Source organism: Misgurnus anguillicaudatus, chromosome 6, assembly GCF_027580225.2.
Source record: "Misgurnus anguillicaudatus chromosome 6, ASM2758022v2, whole genome shotgun sequence".
NCBI lineage: Eukaryota > Metazoa > Chordata > Actinopteri > Cypriniformes > Cobitidae > Misgurnus > Misgurnus anguillicaudatus.
Window position 1 is genome coordinate 22,023,024 of NC_073342.2, and position 13,413 is coordinate 22,036,436.

The 13,413-nt window shown below is 38.5% G+C and overlaps 3 protein-coding genes across 7 annotated transcripts in view; 2 read left to right on the forward strand and 1 right to left on the reverse strand.

Annotated features, from left to right (window-relative positions):
- Positions 1 to 124: 124 nt before the first annotated feature.
- On the forward strand, positions 125 to 9,310 carry agbl2 (AGBL carboxypeptidase 2). 2 transcript variants are annotated; one of them, XR_012370062.1, is made up of 24 exons: positions 125 to 463; positions 639 to 702; positions 823 to 969; positions 1,322 to 1,507; positions 2,435 to 2,542; positions 2,624 to 2,774; positions 2,959 to 3,192; positions 3,601 to 4,006; positions 4,093 to 4,235; positions 4,317 to 4,476; positions 4,553 to 4,679; positions 4,744 to 4,844; positions 4,931 to 5,043; positions 5,580 to 5,646; positions 5,719 to 5,832; positions 7,420 to 7,497; positions 7,623 to 7,733; positions 7,802 to 7,859; positions 7,958 to 8,146; positions 8,232 to 8,265; positions 8,385 to 8,500; positions 8,639 to 8,741; positions 8,822 to 8,949; positions 9,091 to 9,310. XR_012370062.1 is itself a non-coding variant. In XM_055191659.2 (24 exons), exons 1-24 carry the CDS (start codon positions 458 to 460, stop codon positions 9,173 to 9,175), a joined length of 3,033 nt encoding a protein of 1,010 aa, XP_055047634.2. In that variant the 5' UTR covers positions 125 to 457; the 3' UTR covers positions 9,176 to 9,310. The 2 variants fall into 2 exon arrangements, 1 of the variants encoding a protein (XP_055047634.2); XM_055191659.2 differs by having other exon boundaries at positions 8,818 to 8,949.
- Positions 9,311 to 10,257: 947 nt separating this feature from the next.
- On the reverse strand, positions 10,258 to 12,585 carry tmem17 (transmembrane protein 17). Its single transcript, XM_055191661.2, has 5 exons — positions 12,351 to 12,585; positions 11,844 to 11,947; positions 11,647 to 11,760; positions 11,428 to 11,571; positions 10,258 to 11,333 (listed from the first exon to the last, which is right to left on the reverse strand). Exons 1-5 carry the CDS (start codon positions 12,463 to 12,465, stop codon positions 11,235 to 11,237), a joined length of 576 nt encoding a protein of 191 aa, XP_055047636.2. The 5' UTR covers positions 12,466 to 12,585; the 3' UTR covers positions 10,258 to 11,234.
- Positions 11,993 to 13,413, forward strand: part of ptprz1a (protein tyrosine phosphatase receptor type Z1a) — an 84,624-nt gene continuing 83,203 nt past the window's right edge. The window contains exon 1 of one of the 4 annotated variants that reach the window (XR_008640342.2): positions 11,993 to 12,191. Coding sequence is in view for 3 of the 4 variants with exons in the window: in XM_055191655.2 (XP_055047630.2) it covers positions 12,077 to 12,191 (115 nt within the window). In the remaining variant the exon portion in view is untranslated. The remainder of the gene's footprint in view (positions 12,192 to 13,413) is intronic. The other 3 variants (XM_055191655.2, XM_055191654.2, XM_055191658.2) reach the window with 3 other exon arrangements.

A 13,413-nucleotide genomic window follows, 5' to 3' on the forward strand; every position in this document is an offset into this window, starting at 1 on the left:
CTTTGTATTCAGCAGAACAAAGAAATGTATACAAGTTTGGAACATTTCAAGGGAAAGTAAATAATGACAGAATTTTCATTTATCTGTGAAATATCCCTTTAATATAGGAACAACTGTTTTATTATTCCATTATGCCTCGACAACACATTAACTTTGGCCGCCTGTACTGAAACACGCTTCACACAGAAAACGGGCGTCGTCTCCATGGCAACCGTGACACAAACGTCAGTTGCGCCTCAACTATAACTGTTTATTTCGGATTCTGCCGTAAGGTTGTTACAAATACTCAACTAAATTATTTACACGCGTTTGGTTTAGCTTAAAGCAAACAGTGTAATTTGATATCTCAGTAAAGCGCGAAGCTAATTCTTTAGCGATACATTCAAATCGGATTTCGTGCCTCGAGATGACTTGATGACCCGCGGACGATCACGTCGTTTTGACTTTCTGGAATGCAATGCAGGTGAGTGATCGAACAAAATATACGCAAAATAAAATGAATTTGATCTGCAATAAACTCTTCAGTTACAGTCTAACATTACCTAAGTTAGTTTGTTACGATACTCTGTTCCGATTAACCTTCTGCCCTCGTGCTGGTATCCAAACTCACTTTTCTAAACATTTACGTTGTGTCAAAGAAATCAGACGATCCTTTCGAAAGACTCATATTGCTACACCTTCAGCATTATGGATTCTTCTCAGGTAAGACATTTTGGTCAGCCTTTGTTTGCATGTATTGGTAACCTGATTTAAATGAATAATCCCAAGTATTGCATATTATTCTAACGCATATTTACAACTCTCATTTTTGTTTATCTGTAGACAATAGCTCATCTGTGCATTCAGGTGTCTCCATCAAAAGAGAATGGGATGGCAACCAAGACTCCACTACCTCAGACATTATCAACTCGCCAACTGAGAGTAATGACTCCAACATAGAGGAACAGGAGGAACCAAAGCAATGTCCGAGTAAATATCAACATATGCCTGTACACACCCATCTACCATCTGACCCGGGGCACATTCATTTCCAGTATCGTAAAGCAGGCACGGCATTGATATGTTGATTAAAGTGCCACAGAAAGATGCAATACGTAGCAAGGAATCATAATTGCCACCCATTGTAGTAGTCATTGCAGATTGTCATCCAATACTTAGCACTTGAGCCCAACCATCTAGTTCCCATTTGAAATTCATTGCCTTTATAAAAGATTCAGACGCAACATTTAACAACACATACTTAATTGTACATCTTGGTTACAAGGGTAACTTAAACAATGCAACTATTGAACCATAAGTTTTTCCTGTGTTTCTTCTCAAGACCTTTTCAATTTGGACAAAGTTCTCAGAACCCGGCAGCTAGTTTTTGACTTTGATGGCGAGAGGCCTGTTCCACGCCTCAGGGACCCGTTGGACCTTTTGACACTCCCGTCTACCTCCTGTCCATTCCAGGGTGTCCGCTGGCCTATAGAATGCGAAGTGATCCGTGACAAAATCCAGCATATAGGTAACTGTCTTGCTTGTTAAAGGGACACTCATTTTCCAGCTCCTCTAGAGTTAAACATTTGATTTTTACCGTTTTGGAATCCTTTCAGCTGATCTCCGGGTCTGGCGCTAGCACTTTTAGCATAACTTAACACAATCCATTGAATCTGATTAGACAATTAGCATCACGCTAAAAAATAACAAAAGAGTTTCGATATTGTTTCTATGATATTGTAACTTACTAACTTTCAATGGCAGGGGACTAGTTTAGGGCGCTGCGTAATATCATTGCGCCTCCTGCAGCCATGGTACGGCAGCAAAGTCCTTGATTATTATGCCAGAATGAGAGTATAGTTCCTAGCCATATCTGCCCCCCAAAAATCGCAATTTTTAATTTTCAGTCGGTCTTAGTACACGATGTAATTACAGAAGAGTCAAGTTTTGAATAGGAAAAGTATCGAAACTCTTTGGTTATTTTTAGTGCGATGCTAATGGTCTAATCAGTGCTAAGCTATGCTAAAAGTCGTACCACCAGAACCGGAGATCGGCTGAATGGATTCCAAAACTGTAAAAATCAAATGTTTAACTCTTTGGGAGCTGGAAAATGAGCATATTTTCAAAAAAAGTGGAGTGTCCCTTTAACATTGCTTATTGTATGTTAACTTTTTAATCTATTACTGCAGTATTTTGTCAGACCGAAATCATGTTTATCCAACGTTTATATTTTTGCAAACGCTTTTATCCAAAGCAGCTTACAGTGCATTACATAAAAGTATACATTTTATCAGTATGTGTGTTTCCTAGGATCAAACCAATAACCTTTTGCACTGCTAATGCAATGCCCTACCACTGAGCTACAGGAGCACTTTATTGGATGTTTCGAGCCCTATTTTCCTTTTTTGTCCAGTTATTGACTTTTTGTCAACCCTTCATGATCTTCTTAACACAGAATGGGACCCAATAGAGGCAGAGCCGTTCTATCAGCCGACAGGTGATGAAGATGCTCCAATGCCAATAAGGGAGGAGAGAGAAAGCGTGGTCTACTGCATAGACACAGGTAACGATGTAGTAAAGATCTTTACGGCATCTTCAACTACTTCTAAAGCACAGTTTAATAACCTTCTTTGTTCGTTCACAGCTACCAAAGCCTCCTATTTCACCTACTCTCGTGTGGGGGGCGGCAGAGGTCCCGTGAAATGTGCCACATCCTGTGCCAATCATCAGGAAGAACCTAAACTCGCTTTTGAATCTCGTTTCGAGAGCGGAAACCTTCAAAAAGCAGTGCAAGTGTGAGTCAATCAATAATAACATTTCCATTCATTTATCATATTCATTACTAGTATATAAGTATACAGCATCCACCTTATTTTTTATGTAAATGTGGGCGTCGCCATCTTTGAGCTCTTTTGTATAAGGTGGATATAAAGGCTGTATCTTCACTACATATAAACCTATGATCTGGCCTTTTTTTAGCGGTCAGCATGACTATGAGCTGACTTTGCGCACAGACTTATATACCACTAAGCACACGCAGTGGTTCTACTTCCGGGTGAGGAACATGAGGGCAGGCGTTAGCTATCGCTTCACCATCATCAACCTGATGAAATCCAGCAGTCTGTACAGCGCTGGCATGCGCCCGTTGCTGTACTCTGAACTGGCTGCCTGGCAGAAGGGCGAAGGTTGGAAGCGAGCAGGAACTAACATCAAGTAACAAATATAATTTTTCATATTTCAGTCAATTTGAAAGATATCAAGGTTATATTTTCACGAATGTTCTTTATATTATGTAAGATAATTTATGTCAAAATTAAAAGCGGAGTGCACAATGTTTGAAAGCCAATGTTGACATTTGAAATCACCTAAACAAATACGCCCCTACCCCAATAGAATCTGGACCTTCTTTTGATAAACCCGCCCCACACATACGCAACCCCAGCAAGGATGTTGATTAGTACACACTGCTGATTGGCTACAAGTGTGTTTTGGTAGTCGTCCCGACTCCCTTTTCCAAAGTGTTTTTTAAACATTGTTCACTCCGCCTTTAATAAATAACTAAAAGGACGTTATTTGGGGTTAAAGAAAAAATCATTATTAACGTATCACCTGTCTTTTTAGGTACTACCGAAACAACACAGAACAAGATGGTAAAGCGCTGTATTCCCTCACCTGGACTATCGAGTTTCCTTATGACAGTGATACCTGCTACCTGGCCCATTGCTACCCATACACATATTCAGACCTGCAGCGCTACCTGCGTGAGGTCATCTCTGACCCCGTCCGTTCGGCTTACTGTAAACTGCGGTTGCTCTGTCGTAGCCTGGCAGGCAATGCTGTGTATGTATTAACGGTAACGGCACCATCCACCAGCTTGGCTGAATGCAAGGCCAAACGGGCAGTCGTAGTGACAGCACGGGTGCACCCAGGAGAGACCAACGGCTCTTGGATGATGCAGGGCTTTCTGGAGTTCTTGCTGAGTGACTTTCCAGATGCCTGTCTGTTAAGGGAAACCTTTGTCTTTAAGGTGAGTGAAGGAGTACAGGGAGCAGATGGAGAACGGGTTTGAGCAAAAGTCTTTTTTGATACAATAACAAAGTGTTTTGGTAACAGATCGTGCCCATGCTGAACCCCGACGGTGTGGTGGTGGGAAACTACCGGTGTTCGCTGACAGGCCGCGATTTGAACCGAAACTACCGCACTCTACTACGGGAATCTTTTCCTTGCGTTTGGCATACTCGGAATATGGTGAAACGGTAACAATCCCATCTCTCCCTTACAATTTGTTACATGGTTTATGTATAACATACACAATATAATCTTCTTTCGCCACACAGATTGCTTGCTGAGAGAGAGGTTGTGGTCTATTGCGACTTTCATGGTCACAGCAGGAAAAACAATGTGTTTATGTATGGCTGTACCGATCGCAAAGATGCCTCGCATTGTCTTCATGAGCGCATCTTCCCTTTGATGATGAGCAAGAATGCCAAAGACAAGGTGATGCTTATAATTTTATAATCTAAATTCAAGAGCAAATAGTACAGTTGTTAAATTCAAGCCTTTGTCTTTCTAGTTTTCTTTTAGAAGTTGTAAGTTTAAAATGCACAAAAGCAAAGAGGGTACAGGACGCATTGTCATGTGGAGACTTGGCATCAGAAACAGCTTCACGATGGAGTCAACCTTTGGAGGCTCAACATTAGGTACGAATTAAGTTATTAGATGAGAGGCAGACATAGTCTAAGTGTTCACTGTTTGTATTTGTAGGGGATAGGAAAGGCACACACTTCAGCATACGGGACTTGAAGTCAATGGGTTACTGCTTCTGTGACACTCTACTAGACTTCTGTGACCCTGATCCTACTAAGGTGGTGTAGTTTTAGGATTACCATCTTGTTTTATTACCGTTCTTACGCATATTTATTGATTATTGTGTTGAATATATTGTGCGCAGATTACCCACTGTCTGGAGGAGCTTGGAGTGTTATTGAGACAAGAGGTCAGAAGGAAGCTGGGGAAAGAGGTTGACTCTTTAGGTGACCTCTCTGACATTGATATTGAATCCAGGTAATAATATTGTTTTATTGCATCCATGTTTGTTGGTTTTGTAAAGGTAGCACTTTTCAATAGGGGTTTGTATGAGGAGCTTAGATGCAAAAGCTGCGAAATGCCACCTCACTCAAAAATAGATATAAAAGGGACACTCCACTTTTTTTAACAGCTCCCCTAGAGTTAAACATTCGATTTTTACTATTTTGGAATCCATTCAGCTGATCTCCGGGTCTGGCGGTACCACTTTTAGCATAGCTTAGCATAATTTATTGAATCTGATTAGACTATTAGCATCGCGCTAAATAAAATAACCGAAGAGTTTTGATATTTTTCCTATTTAAAACTTAATTCTAATGTAGTTACATTGTGTACTAAGACTGCCAGAAAATTAAAAGTTGAGATTTTCTAGGCAGATATGGCTAAGAACTATACTCTCATTCTGGCGTAATAATCAAGGACTTTGCTGCTTAAACATGGCTGCAAAAGGTGCAATCATATTATGCAGGTACTTTATAGGTGCAAATCCTAAAATTGTAAAATGATCTTTGCAGCACCAGTGGCTCAAACAGCACTGAATCAGATGGTCTTCCTGTTCATCTTGTAAATGCCACAAGCCAGGTAAAGATTTCAGCAAGAAGCAGACTTACAGTACAAAAATCCTTTTCTTAACTCATTGTTCTGTGGTTTCAGCAAATACAGGGCAAGAAAAAACACCTGCGTAGCCGCAAAGAAAGGAACCGACTCAGGCAAGAACGTGTTCGAAGCGCAGGAGCCAAAATTATTCAAAGGAACGTCAAACATTTGGTAGGTCTTACAGAATATGAATTTTGAATCATTCTTCCTTTTATATTTGATATTTAAGTGATTCTGTGCATAAAACAAGCAAAAAAAATCTGCCAATGGGGTAAGCAAAAAAATCTTGGACCATTTTTCTTAAATACTAAATTCAAGAAAAATTAAAGAAAATTTGCTTACCCTAGTGGCAGATTTTTTTTGCTTGTTTTATGCACAAAATCACTTAAATTTGATTTGTTTGATCTAAAAACTAGACTTATTTTCTTGGGTCGTTTTGCTCATCAAGTAAAAGCATCTTAATTTAAGATTTTTTTTTTAGATATTTTTACTGAAAACAAGACAAAAATAAAAAAAATTCTTGAAAATCATTTTTTGCAGTGTATATTAAATTAAAAACCAAACTAATATAGAATTAGCTTTTTTCATATACCATAAATACAATTACCCACCAAGCTTCTATACTCATTGGGGTCAAAGACATCAGGTTAGCTCGACATTGATATTTATATTGGTGAAGATATGAAGAGTTTGGTTCCAAAACGCAATAAATCCATTTTGACAAATTTTGGTAAAAACGTGTTTTCTATACCAAGAAAGTGACAAGATGAAAACAACTATTTTCTGTTACAAACTTTCACATAGCATCTTTATGTTATAAAAACATAAAAAATTCAAATCCATAGTTGATTTTCAAAGATTTATTATAAAAACGGATAATTTTTTCCACAAAATGCAATAAATCCATGACAAGTTTTTATTCAAAATGCCATAAATCTATTGAATCAATAGCCTATATAAATGTGCATTCATCTTTGCCATGTTATATTCATTTAGTTGACTAGTTGTACACACTAATTAAAAATATAAACATTAATGTCATTAATCAAAACACTTACTTTGTAATATTAAGATCACTGTCATTGCGGTTACTTGACGTCCTCGCTTAACGTCTTTCACAAAGATCAGCTGTAAAATGTTTTTGGTCCTGCTCGATTTTCGTTGACTTTGAGTAAAATTATGGAAAGTTTTTCATAAGATCCTCTGGGGTCAATGTGTTAGCATGAGAAGCTTGATGCTGTTGGGAGAACAAGCACCCGTCTCTTTCGGCTTACGTTTCTTTCCCATCACAGAAAACCATCACAGGTTTAGCGATGCAATTAAAGTATTATTTTGTTTTGTTTGTTGATCACGAAGTACAAAGTAGATGAGGAAAACTAGGACTCCGTGGACTCAGCGCGTCCGCCATTGTTTGTTTACATTGCGTGACTGGTGGGCTGTAATATCAGAAATGGATTTATTGCGTTCTGTAAAAAAGGAGCAGTGGTGTTTGTCGCATTTTGGGAAAAAAGGGAGAAAAGATGACAGAATAACACGGCGGATATTGGATTTTGCGTAAAATTAAGAATTTACTTTTAACTACTGACCTGATATAATACTGATTTTGGCAGTAACTCATTTTTTTCAAAAATGGCGTTTATCGCGTTTTGGAACCAAACTCTTCATATACAATACAATCGAAAAATTGTGGTATATAATACAGCAAAGAAGTATCAGTTGTACAGTATTAATCCATTATATTCTTATGCCTTTCTGAAGGACACGGTGCCCTCAAATGAAGATGCAGTCAAAGTAAGAATCCAGGAGAAAATAATGAAGGACATCACTAAACATAAGGTAATGAAGCCACATTCTGTGTGTGAGTTTAATCCAAAATAATGCCATTTTTTTCTGCTAGGGGATCATTAAAAACCATTTCTTCATAAAAGAAAGATATTTAAAGATGTGTTTTTGGATAATAGATGCCAGATGTGGCCAGGGCCAATCAGGCCAGCAGGTCTTGGATACCTCATCCTACGACACACATAGGTGTTATAGATCACATGAGCGTTTGGGAGGGCAGACTAGATAAGGTAAAGTAACCGATCTGGAAAAATATATCATTGTACTTTCATCGAATAACTGTAAAGCCTTATTACAGGTTGCACCTGCCGCCAGTATGCACAACAGTTATTCAGCATGTAGCCACACCGTCTCAGGTAATTGTTTGTATTAAATCTGATCATGTACTTGCCACTGTAAATCTTATCAACAAGATAAATATGCTTATAGTAATGATTAAATATTTGACTTTCAGATGATCCTGGACGCAGCACTACCTCATCCGCACCTCACCCGCAGGTGCAAATGCAACGCCTCTTAACTGCTGCAGGTCAGAAAAGATGTCCTTCTGTCCCAGCATCCAGAGAAAAGACACTGTCTATACCAGTTCAACCGCACACCATACACTTCTACCCTGAATTCAGACTACAGACAGAAATAAAAGGTTTGTATTTATTTCATATGGGCAGCTTTTCAGCATCTTTTTGTTTATGGCGATGATGACATATTTATTTTGTTGTATATCATAGGAAGACTTCACATTTCAAATGTTTTGCAGAGAAGGTAAATAGGCCATCATTTCATTTTACATAACAGCTACATGTTACTACTGTGCTAACTTTGAGTGTGTTCAGCTATATAGAGTAAATAGTCAAATTAAAATTAAATTCCTCCTCTCACAGCCAGCAAAAACTGAGGCGTGATAGACAGTCAAAAGGAGCTCATGTTCCTGTGAAATACTTCACGCCACTAGACAACATGGGAACACTGAGGATTAGTCATAAGACAGATGAACAAGGTTATTATTTCTTCAAAACAATGAATATCAATGTGCATTACATTGAATAAGATGTAAACAAAGCATCCAAATGTCTTTGGCTCTGTATTATGACTCTAAAATGATTTTCACTAACCAGGATGCTTTATATTTTACAAGGTGCTATGGCTGGTATTGCATTACCAGTTACTGCCAGTGAAGCCAAACAAATCAGTAAACAAGCCACAAGAGATTCCTCCGGTTTCCTCCCTGACCTGCACAGGTTTTGTTTCACACTTGTTGCAGTTGAAATAGCCTAAGGTCAAGCGTTCTTTTTACTAATATGTGTTCCTCTATAGCCAGACTCGGCCGTTTGGTAACCAGGCTGCAACTGGAGGTCCGAGATTAGGGAGGCTGCCCAAAGGAAATAAGGCAAAGTTGATTATCAGGAGAGATGCTGCCTCCACGGACAGCATTAGTAGTGAGGACAAGTATGTAGTAGCTGTTGAACACTTAAACTTTTTGTACTTGAAACATCATAACTATAGTGTCAAACTTGTATTATTTCTTATGAATGTTTAATATATTAAGTGTTTCTGTATGGTAAAATATTAGCTCATTTCTGTTCTAAGGTTGCCTCAGGAGTCAATGCAAGTAGAGGACGAATTGGCGGACGTTTTGCCTCAAAGGACGAAAACTCTGGTCAATCATGACTAATCTGGGTAAAAGCACATAAGGAAGATGAAAAGATGTAAAATCAAGTGCCTAAATATTTTTATGTCATTGACCGTTTCACTTGTGTAAACCATTTTTTTGTCTGTGCATTTAATAAAAGGCACACTGATAAAGCCATGTTGTTCACTGAGATGTGTATTGAATAATAAGATGATTTTGTATCATTGGTTTTTATTTACTCATATACAATATATAATAAAAGACAATGGGTTGGTTTCATAGACAGGGTTTATCCTAGTCCCAGACTAAGATGCATGTTTGAACTGTCTTAATTTAAAAATATCTTGCACTGACATATCTTACATGTGCAAAAGTCTTAGGCCACCATGCCAGAATTAGATTTGTCGTTTTTGCAATGTTATAGTGAGCATATATAATTGTTTCTCAGTCTCTTTAATAGAATACATCCAGAAAATACAGTAAATGTGTATATAGTATTAAAAAACTGTATAAAAATGTAAACTAATGTGTCAAGTTTTTAGGGTAAACTCCCCTTCCACTTGAGCAATAGCAGGAAACTGCAGGATCTCTTAAATCTAAATAAAATATAATCCTAATTTCTAATTTTAAAGAATTTGTCTTTTTACTTCATTCTGCTCATAAACACTCAAGATGTGTTTAGTGCCAAAAGAGGTCACACTAAACACTGACGATGCTTAAAAAAGAAATTTGATGGAGATTTGTGGGATGCAAATCCAGGGCACGGAGCTCCCGCTCCACCACATCCCAAAGATGCTCTATTGGGTTGAGATCTGGTGACTGTGGGGGCCATTTTAGTACAGTGAACTCATTGTCATGTTCAAGAAACCAATTTGAAAAGATTCGAGCTTTGTGACATGGTGCATTATCCTGCTGGAAGTAGCCATCAGAGGATGGGTACATGGTTGTCATAAGGGATGGACATGGTCAGAAACAATGCTCAGGTAGGCCGTGGCATTTAAACGATTCCCAATTGGGACTAAGGGGCCTAAAGTGTGCCAAGAAAACATCCCCCACACCATTACACCACCACCACCAGCATGCACAGTGGTAACAAGGCATGATGGATCCATGTTCTCATTGTGTTTACGCCAAATTCTGACTCTACCATCTGAATGTCTCAACAGAAATCGAGACTCGTCAGACCAGGCAACATTTTCTAGTCTTCAACTGTCTAATTTTGGTGAACTTGTGCCAATTGTAGCCTCTTTTTCCTATTTGTAGTGAGGATAAGTGGCACCCGGTGGGGTCTTCTGCTGTTGTAGCCCATCCGCCTCAAGGTTGTGCGTGTTGTGGCTTCACAAATGCTTTGCTGCATACCTTGGTTGTAACGAGTGGTTATTTCAGTCAAGTTGATCTTCTATCAGCTTGAATCAGTCGGCCCATTCTCCTCTGACCTCTTGCATCAACAAGGCATTTTCGCCCACAGGACTGTCGCATACTGGATGTTTTTCCCTTTTCACACCATTCTTTGAAAACCCTAGAAATCGTTGTGCATGAAAATCCCAGTAACTGAGCAGATAGTGAAATACTCAGACCGACCCGTCTGGCACCAACAACCATGCCACGCTCAAAATTGCTTAAATCACCTTTCTTTCCCATTCTGACATTTAGTTTGGAGTTCAGGAGATTGTCTTGACCAGGACCACACCCCTAAATGCATTGAACCAACTGCCATGTGATTGGTTGAGTAGATAATTACATTGAGAAATTTAACAGGTGTTCCTAATAATCCTTTAGGTGAGTGTATATCAGTGCCATTGTTTTGTCTCAAGATGCACATCATTATTGTTTTTTGTAAGGATTGTTTGTAAAAACGACTTAAATGTCCTAATATAACTAAGGCCTAGTCCTAATCCAAACCGTGTCCGGGAAACCGCCCCAATATTGATTGGTATGAATAAAACAAGGCACTAAAGTACATTCATAAAACTGAAAATATAAAAAAAACAATTCATGTATTCTCACAGAGACTACCACATAAGCAAGGTATTTTTACAGTAAACAAACCGCAATGATTACAAAAGTGTTTTATCAAGATCATCCGTAGTGGCGTCCAGCGTTATGTTCTTAATTCCTGAATCCCATGAAACTGTCTCAAATGAAAACGACTTTCAGTGTGTCGAACCATCGCACGCAAGGCAACAAAGCCAAAAAGAGCCTGAAACAAATACACAATCTTTCAGTATTTACACAACATGCATGACTGAAGTTATACATTAGGCAATAATACACAACAATAAAATCCTTCATACCTCGGCAAAGATAAACAAGGCCAGTATAATATGAACTGCTCTCTCCAAAGGCTGAATGAGAATCGCCTCATTGAACAGCTGAAAGAGAACCAGTGGAAACTGCAATAGGAGAGTCAACAACCAAAATCCAGCCAATTCTGGAACCTGTTGAAATCGACAGATACATAATGGGTTCAACATGATTATACTGTATAATATTTTATTAAAAACATGTTTTACCTTTTCTTGCAGATTTCCAACATGGCCCAGGTAGAGTCTGATCGCCTCAATCAGGGTCATTAAAATAAGGATAGTTATCAGGATGAACTTGTAGTAATCAACGAGAGCTTGATACTAGATGGTAGAAGAAAGTATACTATTATTAATATGTCAGTGTATTAAACAATAAAGCAGCAATAGAGAAGTAAGAGAATTACCTTCAGTTGGAGCATGACAGCCTCACTAATCCACCAAAATGGAAAGAACCACATGTTAAAGTAAAGTGACATCTGAAGAGGAAGACTGGATATTACATCTTTATCTGGGAAACAAAAAGTGAATAATAAAAATATAAATCTAAACAAACAAAATGTTTCAAAACCTAGTGAGGTGCTTATGCAGACAGCAAATCTATTCGATTTATTGCTGCGTTGCGCAGATCGATCGGTATATGACATCAAAGTACCGCGAGAGCGATTCGAAAGCTGTGCTCTCGCGGTACTTTCATTTCATATGTGTCCTAAGCGTGCAGAGAACAACTGGAACGCGCCAAAAATGTTGTAAAGGTAGGCAGCTCAGTGTTATTCAAACACAACGTTCACGTATAAGTTAATTACGTACCACGGCTTCTGAATACAACTAAATTCGCCGTACACTTGCGGCTAACAAGTTGAATTAGCTCAGCAGCTAACAAAACACCGTGAACAAACCAAACCACACATTACCCTCGCTTAGAAAATTAGCGTGCTCTCCTGGGGAGGGTTGCGTACGACTCTGGTCCACGAAAACCGTTCTGGAGAAATCCCCTAGCCGTCTTCGGATGGGTGCGGGCAGGTCCATGTTAAAACTGCGCTACTGCGAGTCCGTAGCAACGCTTGTGGCAACGCTCCAGCTGTGATGGGGAGGTGTGTGTTGTTACTCTCTGCGCAAATGCAGCCATGCTGAATTAACCCATTGTTAGAAATGCTACAATGAGTTTCATCTCTTTATAACCAGTAATCATATACATCTAAAGATTTGTTTTGGTCCCAGCATTCAAGATTCAAGAGTTTGTCATATAACACTTACAGGATACAGTCTATAACATTATACAGTGAAATTCTTGCTCTGTGAATTCACAAAAGTACACAATACAAAATTACTCATATAACGACAATATATAAAAAGATGTGTAAACATCAAAAACTTTCAGTCGAAAGTAACTAACAAATAAATAATAAAATATTGGTAAAATTTGTAATTTTACCAGATTTGCTTATTAAGTTTAAAATTAATGTAACGACTACCTACAATAGATATTAACAAACATTGGGGGTCACGAGTGAACTGTACATATACATTAATTATTGTATATAATAAAGGGGTTGTAATTGCCTGCTTTGATTATTTGTTTTGCCTTCCTTTCATCTCTCCCAGAAAGTACGCAACTGAAGATAGCTCACAATATTAATGTTATAGATGCATGAAATTCCACAGTTTAAAGAGCACCTATTTTATTGCTAAAAAAACAACGTTTTTGTCGCTCCAGTTTCACTCTCTTTCTGAAATGTATCGATTTGAAAAACTCTCTGTCCCTGATTGGCCAGCTAATCTGCACGTTGTGATTGGCCTGAATACCTCTGACGTCAGCCGGAAACGTGATGATCCTTACCATGTTGGAAAGATTCGTTCACATTGCAATGCTAACAGGAGTTAATTTACAGGCTGTGAGTCCAAAGTGGGAGGAATTATGATAATGTCGGTCTTGTCTACATCACCAATCCCAGGAAGTAAACTGTTGCCTACAAT

Coding starts and splice junctions, on each gene's coding strand:
- agbl2 (XM_055191659.2), top strand. Junction 5,044..5,579: donor GACATTGATATTGAATCCAG/GTAATAATATTG, acceptor TGATCTTTGCAG/CACCAGTGGCTCAAACAGCA. Junction 8,950..9,090: donor AGCATTAGTAGTGAGGACAA/GTATGTAGTAGC, acceptor TTCTGTTCTAAG/GTTGCCTCAGGAGTCAATGC.
- tmem17 (XM_055191661.2), bottom strand. CDS start 12,465: ATGGACCTGCCCGCACCCATCCGAAGACGGCTAGGGGATTTCTCCAGA. Junction 11,948..12,350: donor CGCTAATTTTCTAAGCGAGG/GTAATGTGTGGT, acceptor TTTGTTTCCCAG/ATAAAGATGTAATATCCAGT. Junction 11,334..11,427: donor CCTTGTTTATCTTTGCCGAG/GTATGAAGGATT, acceptor TATTTGTTTCAG/GCTCTTTTTGGCTTTGTTGC.